The sequence below is a fragment of the Callorhinus ursinus genome, unplaced genomic scaffold (assembly GCF_003265705.2).
Source record: "Callorhinus ursinus isolate GAN/ISIS: 27379988/994484 unplaced genomic scaffold, GSC_fseal_2.0 scaffold10, whole genome shotgun sequence".
Classification (NCBI taxonomy): Eukaryota; Metazoa; Chordata; class Mammalia; order Carnivora; family Otariidae; genus Callorhinus; species Callorhinus ursinus.
In genome coordinates this window covers 23455586-23474423 of record NW_027397072.1, presented here as the reverse complement: position 1 = coordinate 23474423, position 18838 = coordinate 23455586, and the positions used below count along the sequence as shown (strand labels likewise).

The window sequence follows — 18838 nt, the reverse complement described above, 5'->3', positions numbered from 1 at the left end:
CATTTTTTTAAGGACCTTAAAGAAGGGAAATTCACAGGCTTGAATCAACACTTTCCTTTAAGAGCCTTTCCCCAAATGTCTCTTGATTAGTCTCCTACATTCTTCCCGCTCCTCTAACGCCCTTTACACCCACTCGGACCCCTGCCCTCCTCGGTGCTCAGAGAGCATGGAGAACGACGTGGCCGGTCCAAGCGTTCCCTCCTGCTGTCCTTCCTCCCACTCCTCTGTGCCGCACACAAGTGCACGTAGGCTCTGGGGACGGCGGGGGCTGCTCTTTGTGCTCTTACTCCCCTTCTCAGTCCCAGAATCACCCACATCTCCTCTCCACAGCCTCCCTGCCACGCTGGAATTAACTGGAATGTGGGAGGGATGACCTTAGACATTCTCTCCCAGGAGAATTCCCACTCTACTGAGCAATTCCTGAGGGTACCCACCTGGCCCCAGGGCTCCAGTGCCCCGTGCTCATGCGGGGCTTGGCGTACAGTGGTGGTGGGGGGGTGGTTCTGTGATTACTGGAAGGATCTGGGAGTTGAGTTCCCCAAGGGTGGGTCTCTCCAGAACTCGTGTTGCATAAGAATTATCAGAAATTATTGAGGGGGCAGCGGCAGCATTACGAAGGGCCAAGGGAATGAATGATGCCTCCCACCCCAAATCCTCCAGCTTTGTGCCAGGAGCTCAGCTTCAGTCTGGGGGAGTGTCGTGCCGGGGTGGTTCCGGGGTGTTTCAGAAGCAGGGCTGCTCACCCCCTCTCCTGTAGCCGTGTGGAACTTTCCTTTGCCGGCCCTCAGAGCTTACAGGGGCCCTGGGGCTGGGCCGGGGAGAGCAGATCCTGGTGTAGCCGGCACAGCCGCCCCCACCGTGGGGTCCTGGGGCATGGTGGGGGAGAGAAGCAGTGGACCTTGAGCCCCTGTGGTCACAGCGATTGTGTTGGCCCCTCTGTGCTCCCCATGGAGGAGGGTGGCCCTCGTTCAGGGCTCTCTGTGTCTGTGAACGTGGACTTGAATGGACATACCTCACTTTCATCTCTGTGGTCTCGGCTAAGTCCAACACAGCAGAGACTCAAGGAGGTAGAGGCAGGGACACTCCTGCCCTCCTCGTGTCCCTCGGAAGACACGGGAGTGAACCCAAGGGGGAACCACTCATGTATTTTGCCACAGCCCTCCGAGGCTGCCTGAGGGTCATTACACCCCTTTGGCAAGTGGAGAAAATGGAGGCCCAGAAAGACCACACGGTTCACCCCAAGAAACAACCCCAAACACAGCTGGAACCAGAACTCAGGTTTTCTAGCTCTTTACCCAGTACCCTTTGCCCTCACCCTTTCTTATGGTCCATGCCTGCAGGAGCGGCCCATGTGCTCTAGCAGTTCTAGCAGCTGTGCTCGCTCTGGGAGCCATGGATGGTCTGCATTTCCCCCGTGAGGAAGCCAGGGGACAGACACACCTAGGGAAGCCCCTCTGTCCCCACTGGCCTGGCGGCAGGGACCTCAAGAACTCTCCCTGGGAAATGACTGGTGCTTGGGTGGACGGGTCTGGAGACCGTGGGGGTAACTGCCCACCCAGGAAAGTTGCCCCCTTCCTCCTCTGAGCCCCTGTGACACCTACTCTATGTCCTAATCCTCTGGCCTAGAGTGTGAACCTTTCTGTCCCCATCTGTGGGCCTGCTCAGGCTCATCTTTGTCCTCACCCTCAGGCGGGTCAGAGGGCACTGGGGTGCCGTGTGCCTGCGTGAATGTGAAGGCCAGGGCTCGGGCTCATTCACGGCAGTTCATTATCACCACTGCTTGGCCACCGATGATGATCAACAGCAAGATGAAGGGGTGGAGGCGGAGAAGGAGGGGGAGGGAGGCGGGGGGAGAGGAGCGGAGAGAGCCGGGGGGAGAAGAGCCCTTGCCCTGGATCTGCTCTTTCTGGCATTAGAGGGTCTTCATTCATTCTCAGGGCCTGCTGATCCTCACGTTTCCTCTCTCAGCAGACCACCCTCATACCAACCCTTGTTAATGCATTAGCCCCTTCTTTTCTCCAATCTCTTTGCCCCCAGAAGTCCTCTTGCCTGGGAATGCCCATGCTGACCTCGTCCAATACATCCTACAAAGCCAATCGGAATCCCATCCCCATGGGGCTCTCCTGATCTCTCGCCCATATCATTTTTGGGTGCACAGTCTTGCACATCACTGCTGGCTGAGTTCAAGTTTGCTCTTGTTCTTCTGGGTTGCCTGATCCTTCCAGCCACACCCTGGGTTCAGCGAGGGTGGAGGTCATTTGGCATGTCTTCTGTTATCTTCCTCGGACCCAGCATTGGGCAGGGCACGTTGTAGGTGCCCTTCTGTTGCTTGGGAGAAAGATGACATAGAAGGAGGAGGAAAGAGGTTTGGCTGAGCTGGAATCAGCCCTTCTCCCCTGGAGAGAGGGTAGAAGGAGGACAGCCCCTGCAGGAAGGGTCACATTCCTTTTCTCTGCCTGTCCAAGCAGCAGAGTAGGTTTCTGGAGAAACATCCTACTGAAGGGTCAGACCCACTAACGGGTCCTTGTTCAAAGAAATCAAAAAACAAATCACTGTCTTCTCCAAGGGATGGTGTGAACCCATTGCCATGGGCCATCCGGGGACCCTGTCTGCTCTCCTTGCTGCTGGCTAATGTGTGCTGAATGCAGCGGCTCATGGGTCTCAGCACAGCACATCAACTGAGGAGATGGGAGCAATTTCTTGAACCAAGGAGGAAGAAAACCAAATTTCCACCACAGGAATTCTAAAACTAGGGCAACTTGGATGGGGGAAAAAATGGCAAAATCAGGTGTCTGTCCGGTGACCTGGAAATGTTCACAGTTCTGATGTTCTATCCCGTCCACAGACTGATCCCAGCTGGCCCTTGCGGACCTCCATAGTCCGGGGAAAGCCCGTCATAGGTACAGTAAGAAGGGCCCACATGTGGTGAGGACTCACTGAGGGCCAGGAGCAAGCCACACACATGTCATGTGTTGGGTCAGGGGTTATGATCAGGAATTTGCAGAAGGGATGCTGAGAGCCTACATTCACACAGCTAATGAGGAGTGGAATTAGGACTTCAACCCAGGTCGTCATCATTCAAAGTCCGTGCTCATCACGGGCACCACCCTGGGCCTTTGAGCCACGTGATGGTGGAACTGCTATGCGAACCTGATCCTCAGTGCCCCGCTCCAAGTGAAGTCAACTGCATAGACTCAGAGGAGACACCCTGCCTCTGGGAAGAATAGGACTGTGGTGGCCCAGACCTGGGCTAAGGTGAACTCCCCAGGAGGTCAGAGCTGGGCTGTTACTGGGTATGGGAAGGGTTCCTGGTGGCCCAGAATCATCGTCCTGGGGCCCTGCAGGCATCCTGCAGCCCCTCATCAGAGCAGTGGGCACAGTGGGTGTGGCGGTGAAGGTCCTTCCTCGCTTCCTGCGTGCCAAACCCCCAGCAGGCACAGCAGGCCCCTGGGGCCCCAAGCCACTCACCATGCTGTTCCAGAGATTCAAGGCGAGTGTGCTGGGATCCTGGAGTGGTTGCTCCCCCTGAAAGAGAACCAGATAAGAACCCCTGTGCGCCCCTAAGGATGGGGTGACCTGATGCGCACTGTGAAGCTCTCCCTGGCAGAGACGGGGTGGCCCTGACCTGTCCAGACTCTCTCTCAGTCCCATCCCCACCAATAATGGTGGGTACTTACAGGACCCTGTCTGGGGCCAGGGCGCAGAGGTGGGGGCCTGAAGACAGAGGTCAAATGTCTGGCTGCTCTTTGTTAGCTTAAGGCTGTACATACTGAGCTAAACAGAAGGAGCAGGTGACGGGGAAGTGAATCAGGTGTGGTCTGAGTGGGGGTGGGGAGGATGGGGACTAATATTCCTCCTCTTCCTTTTAAACCACTATCAGAATATCACTGAGGTCCCAGAGGGGACACCATGACTCCAACAGGCAGGATCCAGGAGCCTGGAAGGAGGGAGCATCCCAGATGCACAGGGCTAAAGCCTCGGCGAGAACTTGCGGAGCATGTGTGAACCCATCATAATGCTCATGTGAGTCAAGAGGCATTTGCCCAGTGACCTGGTGGGTGGGTGGGGGCAACTCCAAGTACCCTCCCTCCCAGGGATGGATGTAGAGCACGCGGAGGGGGGTCATGTGGGCTGCCCTGGAGATTCTATCCTGAATAGGCACAAGAGCTAGGAGAGACTGAGGGCTCCTAAGCACCAGTATTGCTCTGAGTTCCATACACATACTTAATTACTCAACGCAATCCTGACAATCCGCCTAGAGGGAGAGAAAGTAACAGCCCTGACCTCACAGATGAGGAACCAAGGCACTGAGAGTGCAAACAACTTGCCCAAAGTCACACATCTGGCCCGTTCCAGAGCCAGGACCTGCCTGGATCAAGTCCATGCTCTACCTTTGGGCAGCTCTGCTTCTAAGAACCTACCTCATGGGGCTACCCAAGCCCGTGGGGGAAACTATCAAGAAAGTATAAGAGAATACCGCAGCCCTTCTCCCCCAACACTGTATATACTAGGCTTGGGGAAGCCCAGCCAGGCTGGGTCTTCTGTGGAGGTGAGGGCGGGAGGGGGAAGGCTTGGTTCAGGCTCCTCACGGCAGCCCTCACTCACCGAAGGTGGGGTCTCGTAGAAGGCAGGCTGGAAAACCACCGTGAAGGACTCCTGTTTGTTGTACTTGCTGGAGGCCAGGAGACGGTCCCAGCTCTCCTGAAGAGGGGAGCAGGGAGGTGGGCACCCAGAGCACGAGCAAGACCCAGCCTGCCCCATCCTCCGACCAGGGAGCTCTGAGAGGGAGCTCTGAGAGGCCCCGAGGTCAGGATCACCCATCTGCACTGTTCAGAGTTAAATGTTATTCGGAAGCTCCCCCTTATCTCGCACGTTGGGGCCCTTTGATGAACTAAATCAGGTTTTCATTTTCCTCTGAAGCCCCAGCATCAGGCGATATGTGAGATGGACCTGAAATATATTCTCTGGGAGCTCAAGAAGTACACACCAGCCCGGCACGTGCTAGAGCCCCATGCTCTCCTCAAGGGCTGGGTTCTGTAGAGGGAGGAGCTGTTAGCCACTCCAAAAAGGTCATGTCCAAAGTGAGAAGAGCCATATACAGCTTCATGTAGGACTTGCTTCTTAAATAAAAACCATCACTGTAACACAGGTCAGGAGGAACTTGTGCTTTGAGCTGTTTGCTGACAGGGATGATGGTGTCCACTGAGCCATCCACGCTCCCTTGGATCCCTTCTCTAAACCAGAATGGCTCATCTTCCGGAATCCTGACTTGCCCTGGGGCTGTGGTCTGGGAAGCAAGCCCAGCCTGGGCAAAACCAGCTCACCAGCCATGGATGCATGGTGCAAGTGGTGATGGCAACCAAAAGCATTTCAGAATGAACTTGCAAAGTTCTTCTTGATCTTTGACTTTAGGTACCACGACCGCCCTCCCCACCCCCCCCAACCAGTGTTTAGTCCCCACTTCACAAAAGGAATACCAGCACATCACCGGGAAGAGAATGCAGAGGGGCTCTCTTTGGTCCCTGACTCTCATCCCGAGTTCAGTGGAAGAAGTCTGACGTTAAGGAGCTTGCTCCCTCCCTCCTTGTTCCTACCATCCCTGCTCTCCTCCAGAACCACCTGCCCCTGGGGGCCAACAGCCAGCCTCCCAGGGTGGCCTCACCTGATAGGACCACTGTGTCACCACCTTGGAAAGCTTCGAGGTCTCCCTTGAGTCCCTGCAGGGCTCTGCCGTGGGGCTGCTGGTTAAAACAAGCCAGAAATGAGAGTGTGGGTGCCATGTTGGCCATTCAGGCTGCCCATGGGGGCAGTAGGGTGCTGGCGGGGGGGGGGACACTGGGAGTTGCTTAAGGAGTGTGGAAGGAGAAGTTGGAAGTCTTAGAGGTTCTGGAGAAGGAAGGAGGCACACACTGGAGAGAATAAAGGGTAGGGTCTCCCTCATAGGACTTAAGCATGTGGAGTGCCTCACACTGTGCCTGACACACGGCGGTCAATGAACAGTTTCATTTCACTTTCCCTTTTTACCTGAGCTGAGTCCCTTGGTCCCAGGGAGAGACCATCAGAGTCTCAGAGAGATCCACCAGGTTCACAAATGCTTTGGGGACCTAGGAGGGGACAAGGGAAAAGATGAGCATTTGCAAGGTCACCACAGCTGCCCAGGGGCTTCTCTGGAACCCTGGGTTTGAGCCTTTTTGGCATCTGGTTGAACATGGTGGGCCTCTCCTTGATTAAAAACCTCCTTTGGGAGGTGTTTGGTTGGGGTCTGTCCAAAGTGGCCAGCACAGCCAGCCCTGCCATTCACCATGTGTCATGGGGACAGGGCATCTCCCCACCCCAGTGTCAACAGGGGGAGCAAGTCCTCAGGGGCTGTGGGCCTGACGGGAAAGCTGCCTCCCTGGGGATCAAAGGGCGGGGGTGAGAGCTCCCCTGGGTTCTCAGAACTGCAGTGCTCATAAAGGTCACTTTAGAAAGGGAAGGCCCTTGGGCTGCCCCTGCCCCAGACTTAGAGGCTTCAGGGACGAGGAGGGTCACTGCGACCCCAGGGAGGAGCAGTGCTCTATCCCTTCTTCCTCCCCAGAAGCCTTGCTCAGAAATGTCCTTCTCCCTTGGGTCTACGTTTCCCTCCTGAGTCCATTTTCCTCATCTCAGCCTAGGGCCACTTGAGAATAAGCTGGCACCTGCCCCATCAGCCCTTGGAAGGGCAGCTTCCGTCTCGCTGCCCAAGATGTAAGCAGGGTGGTCCCCAGGCATTGGGGAGCTGCAAGCCTCACCTCCCGGTGCAGGTAGTCCAGAGCCCCAGCTAGCACGTCCAGGCCTCCCGCCGCATGACTCTGCTGGGAGAGGAGAAATGTGCTGAGCGCAGGTGGGGACGGGCACGTGGGTCTAAGGATGTGCAGGTTCCTGCCAGCCTGTCCCTTTCTCTCTCCACCCCCTATCTGAGTCCTTAAGTCCAGGAGTAATTGGTTTCCCCTCCCCTTTGGACCTGATTTTCTTCAGAGCAAAGTGATTCCATTAGCCTTTGGGACTAAGTTTGGTCCCAGATTTTTGTCCGTTATCTGACTTCCCCAACCCGTCACTCACCAGGAAAAACCAGACTCTCCCAAATGGGAAGTTCCATGGCAGGGAAGGGCAAAACAAGGTCAGGGCCATTCTAAAGCTCACAGGGAGGGAGGGGACACCGGACTATTCCCAAAGGCTGATGGAATCAATTTTATCTGAAGAAAATCAGGCCCAAAGAAGGAACACAATTAATCCCTGGATTTAAGGACCCAGATGGGTCCCAAAACTTCTATATGGCACCCTTTTATCAGACCTCCCCCTGTCACATGGGCCCAGGGAGAAAGCGCTCAGGGAAAGAATCTGAGCCAGCTCCTGTTACTGAGGATTTCAAGACACCTCCTACCCTCCCAATTCTTTGGTGGTCATGAAAATAAATAAACAAAGGAGAGGACCTCAAAAATCACCCTGGTTTACCTTTCCAGGGTAAAAAAACCACAAAAAACTAATAATAAATTTTACAACAAGGTAAACTCCTAAGCAGCCTGCAAACCCGCTGTCCCCTGAGGCGACTTGACTCAGATAGGAAGACATGGGAGGCTGAGTTCCCTTTCTGTCTCCTGGGGGGACACAGGCAGGGACTCTGGAGACAGCTGTCCATCACTGGAACTGGAAGAGCCCTGAAGGGCAGCTCCCGCTCCCGCCTCCCTGCTTTGAGCAAAGGTGTCCTCTCAAGGCCGGTTCAGCCTGCTCTGTTACCATAGCCAGCAATAGTCTTTTGTCTGTTTCCTGCAGTCTAAGTGAGTCTCTCCCTGAGCATGACATTCAGTATCACACTTTCCCTTCTGAGGTGTCTTGGGAACTCTGCCTAGAAAGGTCCTTGCTGCCCATCTTTACCACATTCAGGGCATCCGTCTTCCCTAGGGACCCCGGGGGATCCCTGTGTGGTTTGACCCTGATGGCAAGCCTTGCTGTAGAAACTCCTTAGTCGGGGTGGTGGCAAAACAATAGTTTATCTTTGACTTTGATGTTTTAGTTTAAAGGCAAAAGCATTTGTGCATTGTTTGTCCAACTAAAAATAAAATTGAATAGTGTGTAATGGATATGTACACACAGAAATGCACTGTGTAGGCAAGAATGCTTAAAGGCATACATACATGAAAGAACACAAGAATCCACATAGGAATGCTTGAATGGAAGTAATGTGTATTTATCTTTAAGGAATCATGAATGAGTGTAAACATCAATGAATGTATTCAAACATTTTTTAAAAATCAAACAAATGTTAGCATAAACAGACTCATTACAAATACAATAGCACATGCCTGCGGGTAAGAAGAAAGGATGGATCTGTGCGTGAGGGGGTCTGGTTGGATGGATGGATGGTTGGATGCATGGATGGATGGGTGGATGGATGGATGGATGGATAGATGGATGGATGGATGAGTGGATATGCAGAGGAATGCAGCAATGCCTAGATGCTCGTTTGAGCACTTCAATGCCTGAATGCATAAATTCATGAATAAACATTGGTGTGTATAATGACCAGAGCAGAGAATAAACAGGGCATGGAAATTTCACTTGGTGCTGGTGAAAACAGGGAGTAAAGTAGAAAAATAAGGCTTCAAGATCTATGTGCTACAAACCCAGAAGATCTGTAGGAATATTGTTCCACAAAAGCTGGTCAGGGAACGTGGGCCTCCAACAGCATTCTCCAGGGCCCAACATCAGTAATGGAAGGGGAGGGTTGATGGTGGGCTAGGAGTCAGTGGGAGCGTAGGGCATTTGAAGGAAGGCAAGAGCATGTGTTGTGGGAGAGGGGCCACAGGAAAGAGGACAGCACCTCATAAGAAACCCCATCCATGCCTGTGCCATGGTCTGGTGGCAGCCCTGGGAGGTGGCTGAGTGAACAGGGGGCAGGTAATTGGTCTACCACAAGGGGCTTACGTGCCTAAGGTTCAGCTCCTGAGGAAGAGTCTGTGTGCCATTTATGTCACCATAGTCTGGGTATCTAAATCACCTCTTACACTTTCAGTTGATCCTAACTGGGACCAATCTCCATTAAAGACTTAAATCATAGATAGTCACCTACATTAATAGAAAGCACAGCCACACGTTTCATGTCCTGTTCCCAGGAATGCCAAAGAGCCTGGAAGTTACAGTTTACCTACATAAACACTAGCTGCCCCTTATCATGAGAGGCCATGGGCCAACAGGTAATAAGAGCACACGTATCCTGCTTTATTTCCCAAATTCAGCACTTAAATACAATCAGAGCCACAAGAGGCAAATGATTTTTAACTAGGAAGCTAATTTTCCTTAGTCACAGAATGAACATTGACTCAGCCTCTCTACACCTCAATTTCCTTTTCCTGATATGACGGATGGTACGTTAAAAACACTCCTTCTGTATATGGCTCCTTGAGCCCTTAGGTATCGACACCCATTAATTATCTGTTTGCCCAAGTTCTGAAACAGCTACCACCAGGCCCAGCCTGACAGGTGTAGACCAGGAGGGCTTAGGGTCCTCCTCACTGCCCTCATCCCCACACCAGCAACCCTCTGCATCCCAGCCTGCCGTTTACCTGTGGGGTAGAGGGACAGAGGTGATCCTGGCTTGAGTTGCTGAAAAACACATTGATGAGCTTCCAGTCATTTTGAAAGTCAAGTTGCTGAGGAAAAAAAAGGGCAAGAGCATAAAAAGAGAGAGTGGTGAGACCTGGCATCAAAAGAACTGTTTTCAAGTTGTTCGATTTTATGACCCACACCCATAAAATCGTATTTATGGTTTTTTTTTTTTCAAAAGAAGTACATGATAGGAATCTAAAGTTGTATAACTGCCGTAGAAGGCAATTTGGCAAAATTTTATCAAAAGCTATTTTTTAAGGGCATACCCCTTGATCTAATAAGTCCATTTCCCAGCATGTATTTTAAGGAAACAAGGATACATGAGAGATTTAGTTGCAATGACGAAGCCTTGTTTATAAACATGAAAAATTGGAAACAACATAAATGTCTAAAATAGGGGACTGCTGTGTAAATTGTGGGACACTCCTAAGATGTAGCCATTAAAAGGATGTTGGAAAATGTAATTATTGTCATGGGAAATATTACACAGAGAAAAGCAGGTTATAAAAAATATCTACATCTAGTAACATGCCTGTTTAATAAAACATATACAGATATATGTGCTTAGAAAAAACATGGAAGGGAATTTACACCAAGTTGTTAACAGTAATGATCTCTGGGTATCAGGTTGAAGGATGATTTTAATATTCCTTTTGTTTATCTGTGTTTTCTGATTTTTCTCTAATGAACATGTACGAATTGCAGAACAAAAAATAAACCTTCATTTTGTCTTTTAAGAGGCAACACGGTACACTCGAGGAACCCTGGACTGTGGCTCAGGCACTTTAGATGTTAGTTCTAACTAGCTGTGTGGACTTGGGCACATCCCAGACTTCTGGGGACTTCAGTCTCTTCATCTGTAAAATTACAGGATTGGGTTCAGGATCTCCTAGCCATTCTCCAGAAGGTTATGACTATTCCAGAAATTCTGGAATTCTCCCAGTAGGAGGAAGCATAGCTCCTGCACCTGTCAAGGTTCCTGTAGGACCTGGAGTGAGCTGGCTTTAATCCCCGAACTCTCTAATGAATGCACGGCTGGCTGAGACAGCATCGTCCTCTGGTTCCAGGGGTCTAGACTCAGGGCCTGGGGACAGCCAGCTGGGAAGCAAGATTTGCCTTGATTTGGTACTTGCCCATAAAGAGGGCACAAAAGATCAGAGGATGCTTATTGCAAACTCATATGAATTACCCAGTAAAGAGTATCTGAACTGGTAGGAGAGCAGGTACCAAGACCCCAGCCTGTATGTTACATCACTTCCACCTCAGAACCAAAACGAATACGGTAATAACAGCAATCAGCACCCCAATGACATTTACAACTACAGGCTTTCAATGAGCAATGCTTCTGTGCCGCGTACATCTGACACGCCCATTGAATCCTCCCTAAGCCTGTGCTGCAGGCTCTTTTATTACACCCATCTCATAAATGGGGGAACTGAGGCTTGGAGCCGTTAAGTGCCTTACCCAACAACACACAGCTGATAGGCCGAGAATTCAGGATTCGTACTCAAACCGTCTCCCCCTGGAACCCAAGCTCTCAACTCTCTCCCTAAGTGTGAAGTCATTTTTATCTGCTGACGTTGGGCAGCACTACGCAGTGAACGTAAGGAGAGGCCCTGCGTTTTAATGGACTCCAAAGACTCGCCATGGAAAGGGCATCTTTGGAGGGTCCCCGCCGCAATGCTTGCTGGGTTCAGGGCACAGTGGCAACAGGGGCCATGCACCACCCCGCTGCAGTGTGTTCGGCCTGACTGCCTCGCAATGCTTGCTGGGTTCAGGGCACAGTGGCAACAGGGGCCATGCACCACCCCGCTGCAGTGTGTTCGGCCTGACTGCCTCGAGCAGACACGGGCAGCCCCAACCCCAGTCCTTACCTGGTCCTCCTTCATGTTCCTCACCAGTTCTTCTGCCTGCGCCCGCCAGTCTCTGCACAGAGGGAGGGGGCAGAGAAAAATCAGTCGGCTTAAACTTTGCTGAGGGCCGGAATCTTGCCCCTGGCCCCAGCACAGGTGCCAGTCTCAGAGCCGGAGACCACACTGCTCCACCCCTGGTTTCTGCAGGGCAGACACGGACCTGATTTTTAAAACGAGGCCCATCAGGCAGACTGAAATCCATGCAGGGGATGCACTTTGACTTTGATCTAATACAGACCTTTCTTTCTAAGCCTCTTTGACGTTGCCCACACCCCACCCCACACCCCGCCCGGGTGCCCAAGACGGGCAGGAGGACGCAGCCCCAGAGAAAGCCAGAAATGGGACTTACTCAACACCAGGGTGGGGTATCACTCTCTTCCCAGGGACACACAGGGGCCGCAGAACAGAGGGGTTGAAATATCTGATGAGGTCTGAAAGGACTAAAGAGAGAGCTGCTTTGAGGCTGTGGTCCTGCCAGCTGGAGGGGACCCATGAAGGCTGGTGCCCGTGGGCTGAGCTGCGAGGGCGGCTGCACCCTTCACACCCTTCACAACCACCATCGGCTGTGAGATCAGCCTGAGTGGGCCACTGGAAGTGAATGGAGCTAAAAGCCAGCATCTGTAGAGTGCTAGACCAAGCCAGTGCTGAGTATCTTACATGCGCGAAAGGGAAACTGAGTCTGGGAAAAGCTGAGCAAGCTACTCAAGGTCTCACGGTAAATTGAAGCTGCTGGGATTTGAACCAGGGCTTTTAAACACCAAGCTTTTTACTGTTGTGCGCCATCGACTCATTAGGGAAAGTGTGCTGGGACAGGGACCCTGGGAGGCTGCCTCCCAGCCCCCCTTCCTCCTCTTGAGAGTGACAGCAGGGCGGGAAAGCTCCAGGGAACACACGTCCCAGAGCTGACAGCCAGAGGACCGCTAAAAATAGTGCTGTCAGGAGCAGTTAAGTTGTGTCTTGCTCCCGAGAGAGGAGAGGGCAGAGCTGGGAGAGCGTCAGTGCAGGAGACGCCTCCCCACACCCGGGTCCTCCTCTCCTGTTGTCTCCATGCAGAAGCTCCTGGGGCTTTGTGGAAGCACGCGGCTGGCACTGGGTGGCAGGAAGTCAGGAGACCAGCCTCTTGGCTTTGTCCGCCTGGGCGGCCACCTAGGTGACATATGACTCGGGCTTCGTCCTCAACCCCAACTAATGAGCTTCCTTTTCTGAGTCCTGACAACTTGAAGGAGGAGCCCCTTCCCACATGTGGGGAGAAAACAGGAAGTTCGGAGGCCAGTTGCAGACGACAGTGAACAGTGCGTGCACCTGTGTGTGAGTGTGTGTGCGAGTGGGTGGCTGGGAATGGAAGACACTTTCCCTCCTTCACTGAAGGAGAGTCTGTGAGAGCAAATGACAAGACATGATACCTGGTGCTAGGTCTTTGAAAGAGCTTTCCAAAGTAGAAGTACCTGCACTCTATTACTCCTTTGTGATCAGATGTGACCATGGAGCTTTTCACATAAATCTTCCTATCATTTTGTTTTAGGCCTGCTGTGAACCTCATCTGTCCTTGCTACCTCTCTCTTTCCAGTGGGGTCAGAACAAAAGGTGCAGGCGGTGGGCACCTGCGTTCAAAGGCACTCTGCCACATACTGATCGTGTAACTTTGGGAAAGTCTGTGTACCTCCCCGAAACTCAGTTTTCCCATCTGCAAAATGGCCATGGTGGGCGGGGGCATGACTAGATTTGAAGAACTCGGAGGTTTTGGGATTGAAGGACCGGTGGGCTGAGCCAGATGAAGTTGCGGCCAAGCCCAACATACCACTGCACTGGCCTGGATGTCCCTGGAGCTCCTTCTGCTAGGCAGACCCATTTCCCCTCTGCTGGCTCAGCCACCCACCTGAGCTCCCGGGTCTCCACTCCTCCCCACTTTCCTATGCAGTAGGTAGGCTGGATGCACCAGCAGCTACAGGTGAGTTCTGCCTTTGGGGACATTCAGGTGCAAAATCTGCTCTCACCGCCCTGCCTTCTGCGGCAGCACTGGCCAGTGGGCCTCCTGGTCACTCTGTCGAACGAAAGCAGTCGGGACTTGTTACTACATGGGTGAGGGACCAAACAGTGGCGACAAGTTGAGAAATCAGGCAAAGCAGAAGCTGTATTTATGTGTCAGAGGCTAAACTATATCCCATCTTCCCAAACCCCCCAAATACACCACTGCATCTTTTTCCTACCATTTAAAGGTCAATAGGGCCAAACTGAGGCAGAGCTGTGACAGTCACTGAGTCAGTGGGAGCCTCCTCTTTTGGAGTGCTTTGACCTTCGGCAAGGGGACCCTCCAGCCATTTTGGCCCCCAGTATCCCCTCACCTGTCAATCAGACCCTGGAGGGCTGGACACCAGGTCTCAACCTTCCCTGCTGGATGATGAGGGCTGAAAGGATGGGCAGTCTCTTAGCCACCCCTTTCCCGCCCTGCTGTCACTCTCAAGAGGAGGAAGAGGGGCTGGGAGGCAGCCTCCCAGGGTCCCTGTCCCAGCACACTTTCCCTAATGAGTCGATGGCGCACAACAGTGAAAAGCTTGGTGTTTAAAAGCCCATCTCTGCAGAGAACCTAATAATCCCCAGGTCCTTGGAGAAATTCGCTGGCTGGATTGACAGGGCACTATCCACCTTGCTTGTCATTGTACCCGCTGGGGTGTCAGCTCCAGAGGTTTTCTGCTCTAATTAGCAAGCGAAAGGTGGTTTCCTTGTTCTTGACTTGTGAGCAGCAAGCTTAGGCGACTAACACACCGCGAGGCTAATTCAGCTGGCGTGAGGGACTTGGGGGCTTCCGAATGACTTAATAAAGTCGTAAGGGACCTCAGAGAGTAAATGAAAACAGCCAGGCCACAGATTGCATATTCATAAGCACATGCAGATGTAAAAAGGCCAACATGTTAACAATGATCATCTCTGGGTGGTGGGATTGCAGTTAATTTTTATTTTCTTCTTTTCATTGTCCTGAACCCAACTGACATATTTATTTTACAAGTAAGGGAGTTACTGCAAAATGAAATGGGCTGAAAATGAGACCTGGATCTTCTTGGTGCGGGGAGAAGGGAGTGAGAATGGTGGACAGTTTCCCTTGAGGAAGTGCTACCAGTTCAGCCCTGCGGTCCTGGGGGAGAAGGAGCTTCAGGACTCTGCTGCCCCTCATGTCTCCGCCGGGTCCCTTAACCTAATGCCTCCTGGCTTCTCTTTGCTTGGAGACCCTCGGACACATTTCTCACATCCCCCACCTTTTAGGGCATGTGACTTGCCATACCCTGGCTCCTTATCTGTCCTCTCAGAATGCCTCCCGACTTCTCCTCTGGCTCCATGAGGAAGTGGTCACTACGGTACACTCTCTTCACTAACCAGAATGTTGCTGTGTTGGGAGGGATAGGGACAGTCTGGAATCTGGCCGTGAAGACACAGGACTCACCTGTCACCACTTCTATGCACGTCTGCTGTGGCCTTTGGTCAGTCCTGCAGGTAGAAGCAAACACGTAAGCATCAGACTGCATTTGTCAACATTTTCCCTCAACTGGTGTGGTCTCGTTCATAACAAGCTGCGGCTCAGCATTGCTCTGGTTCTGGATTTATCCTTCCTGGAGCTAGAGACACACTGCAGTTGGCTATGGAGCCACCAAAATGGGGTGAACAGCTTTGTTGGACCCTCCTCTAGTCTGGTCCAAAGCTGGAAGGGGATGCAGCCCCCAGTGTAGAAGGAGACAAACCCTGGTCCAACTGTGCCTGCTTCCCCACAGAGCAGAGCAAGGAGACAGGGGGTGGGAAGCAAGAACGAAGTACTCAGCCCTTCCCACGTTTCCTCCCTAGTCACCCAGAGGACCCAGGGGGGATTTGTGGGCACAGGAGTGTTGGACTGGGAGGCAGGAGGCTTTGTTCTTGTCCTTGTTCGGCCACCTGCTCCCGAGGGCACCTGGAGCAAACCACTCCCCCCCCAACCCTTGGGTTTCCCCATCAGTGAAGCCAAGAGCTGAGAGCAGATCCTATGTGAGGCTCCTTTCAGCTCGAGGGCTCTGTGGTTCCAGGGTAGTTACCATTTTTGCTTCTCCAGGTCGACAGTCCCTGAGTCTGGAGGCTGGAAAAGATAGGAGGCATGAACAACCCAGCCAAGGAAGGCGGCAGAGCCTGTCCTTGGGAGACTCCAGCTGCCAGTCAGACACCCCCTCCCACCAGCAAAAGGGAACCCACGGATCCAGAAAAAGGCCAAGTCTGCTCACAAATGTCAAGCTTCCTCGGCGGCTCGTGGGTCAGAACTCAGAGCACCCGAAGGTGTGAATGTTTTCTTCAGAACCGGAGACAGGGACAGGAGAGCATAGATTTAAATGTGGCTATGTAGACTGTTAACCTCTCCATAGACACACAAGGGATTGTTTTATTGTGGGACATTCTAATCTGAAATTTTGTTTATTGCCTGTCTCCCCAGACTCAAAAATGTAAGTGCCACGAGGGCAGGAGTTTGTCCCATTTTGTTCTGGACTGTATTCCTTGGACCTCGGATGGCGCCTGACACGTCCTAAGTATTCGATAAGTGTTTGTTGGCTGAATATTTTTTGAATGGACAAAGTAAGTTTCTGATTTTCCTCTTGGTAAAATGCTGGACAACACAGGACACGGTCTGCCGAAGAGGCTCGCTGGCTGGAGGACTGAGGCGGGACCCTGGGAGGCACCGGGGAATTGTGTCCTCTGTAGGGTCCTAGGGAACTTTCGAATTATGCCCAGTATATAGAAAGTACTCGGTATGTATTAGCTATTGGCAGTAGTAGTATTTTCACAGGTCCTGACACAATTTTTCTCTCTCAGAATTCCTCAAAGACAGTGTCTCCAGGTGTGGTGGTGACAGGTGACAGTTGTACCCACACTGCCTACACCCAGTCTGCCGCTACTTCTCTTTAAAGAGCCTGTCTGTCCTTAACCACCCAGCTCAAATGACAACCAGCCTATAAAACTGGGTCACCCCACTGGAGCCTCCTTGGGAGGGCAGGCTGACCGCAACCTTCCTCTAAGTGGGATGGAGACTTTTACTCCTCAGTAAGGAATTTGAAAGGCAAAATTTCCCGGGGAAAGGCAGCAAGTTAAACAAAAATCCCACTACAGCGCCAGTCAGGAATCAGAAACCAGGATGGCAGGCAGGTGAAGTCTGGAGGGAAGGCGGCTCCTGGGCTGAGGCCAAGTGGACAGCCTGTGCCCAACCAAAGGGGATCTGAATGATAGCAGAGCTCTTGCCTAGAACAAGCTTGTTGGGGCTGGTGAGCAGAAGGAAATGGAGAGAACAAGAGGAACAAGGTGGGGGTGGGGACGGCGAAGAGCTCAGTGAGGAGTCCCAGAAAGGGAAGGCTGGGACAAACCCAGCAAAATCCTATGTCTCCATCTTGCGAGCAGCAGCCATATTCTTCCTGGGCTGAATGCAGGATGGCGCTAGGGATGCAAACCTAATTAAGACACAAACCCTGTCTTCAAGGAAGTTGATACAGTGGATTGTAACTTCCCCAGCATGGAAAATGTCTAGAACTCTTAGGCAGGCAAACAAAGCAAAATAAAAAACAAATCACAGATAGTATGTTGCGGTATAACCCTATTTTGGTTACTCTCTCTCTCTCACTGTATGTATTGGGTGTGTGTGTGTGTGTGTATTGAGGCAGAATAGGTGATCAAATGAAATCTTCAATATTTTATTCTTACATGTGTTTTATTTGATTTTTTTCTTATAGTGAACATGCATTACGTATGTCAGCTTGCAAATAATTTTTACAAACATTTGCAGATCTGATCTTTAACGTTCAGTGAGGAAAAGGTTGTCCAGAGCAATTCAATAAACACGGGCTATGGGCACAGGTATGAAAGATTGTGCCTTGGTGACAGAAAGCTCCAGGAACTCAAAAGAAAAAAAAGTACCAGCATTATGAACTCTTTTCTAAGTTCACTGCTTTCCAGGATTTTTCCCGGACCTGATAAACCAGGCTAAATTCATCATCACAGGCTCTGGGCACACAGGAAGGCTGCCTCCTTGGAAGTGCGCTCTCGGGTTTTACCCTGGAGGCTGGGATGCCCGTCGTATGAGAGTAATGATCAGGGATGGGGTGCCGGGCCAGCTCACAGGAGGAGAAAGGGGAGCTGAGTGACAGGCGGGAGCTCTGGGGTGTGCATAATTCATGAACGAGAGAGCTCCTGTGGAGCTGCCACCAAAGAAAGGACATCACAAGTCACCAATGGTAGATGGCTGGAACTTTAGAAGCCTGCCGCGGAGCACTCCCTCCGGTGAATTTCCCGACCCAGATGGGAGAGTGTTCCAGTCCTCCAGCTCGGGTCACCTACTTCCCGGGCAGGGTGGGGGATATGACACAGGTGCTCTCCGTGACATGAAGCCTCTTTTCTCCTTTACCTCCCCTTCCACATCTCTCCCGCTAGACCTCCCCCTCCACCCCCATCAACACACCGTTACAGTCACACCCAGCACCAAGAAGGCGGTCGAGGGCAGGAGGCCCTGCTGCCAGGTTCCCCTGGCCCTGGTCTGTTTGCTAATGTCAAGGCTGGTTCTTTCTGGAGGGCTGGCACAGTGCCTGGGGAGGGGCCCGGGGCTGGCAGTGAGGTGGCCGAGGGGGCTGGCAGGGGTCCGGGGAAAGGGGTGGAGGATGCAGGGAGGACAGCCTAAAGCAGGGACAGGGGAGGGCCACATGGGAAGGAGCCTCAGTAGGTGCAGAAGGGAGGAAGACACTGAAGGGGATGGGGGTAGCGGATGTCTTGGTTCCGGTGCAGGGGTGCAGCCGCGGGGCTCTGAAGCAGAGTGGAGAACGCTGGCCTGATGGGGGTTCTGTTCAGTGGCGACTGCTGGCCCTGGGGGCGGTGGGGCTGGGGACCCTTCCCGCGACCAGGCCAGGCGGGGCTGTGGGAAGCCAGCCCTGACTACGGAATCACGTTGACATTCGCGCTGCTCTCCAACCCCCTTCTCTCCAGACTCTCTTTCTGCTTTTCCCTCTCTCCTCATTCTTTCCACTTCTCTCCTTTACCTGACCATATAAAATAGGCCACTTAAAATCTATTAGCAAAGCTGGGTAGATTTTTTTAAAGATCTACCTAGCAGGTAAGGACATTTTTTTCTTTATCTCATAAATAAAGCTTAAGAAATTATTTTTAAAATTCTGTGGGATCTTTAACTTATCAACTGGTTTAATTTATTAATGAGAACCTTTGAAAGTTTCCTCATCTTAATGTAAATGGAGGCATTCATTTGATATTAAGAAAGAAAGAAAGAAAGAAAGAAAGAAAGAAAGAAAGAAAGAAAG

The 18838-nt window shown here is 52.1% G+C and overlaps 1 protein-coding gene across 4 annotated transcripts in view; it reads right to left on the bottom strand.

Annotated features, from left to right (window-relative positions):
- The window catches only part of PLB1 (phospholipase B1), a 136726-nt gene that overhangs the window by 78605 nt on the left and 39283 nt on the right, over nucleotides 1–18838 (bottom strand). For 3 of the 4 annotated variants that reach the window (XM_073897191.1, XM_073897188.1, XM_073897190.1), the window contains 10 exons: nucleotides 15593–15633; nucleotides 14974–15017; nucleotides 11887–11977; nucleotides 11499–11550; nucleotides 9582–9668; nucleotides 6771–6833; nucleotides 6025–6104; nucleotides 5663–5741; nucleotides 4606–4701; nucleotides 3469–3525 (listed from right to left, as the gene is read on the bottom strand). In XM_073897191.1, coding sequence (XP_073753292.1) covers nucleotides 3469–3525; nucleotides 4606–4701; nucleotides 5663–5741; nucleotides 6025–6104; nucleotides 6771–6833; nucleotides 9582–9668; nucleotides 11499–11550; nucleotides 11887–11977; nucleotides 14974–15017; nucleotides 15593–15633 — 690 coding nt within the window. The remainder of the gene's footprint in view (nucleotides 1–3468; nucleotides 3526–4605; nucleotides 4702–5662; nucleotides 5742–6024; nucleotides 6105–6770; nucleotides 6834–9581; nucleotides 9669–11498; nucleotides 11551–11886; nucleotides 11978–14973; nucleotides 15018–15592; nucleotides 15634–18838) is intronic. The other variant, XM_073897189.1, reaches the window with a different exon arrangement.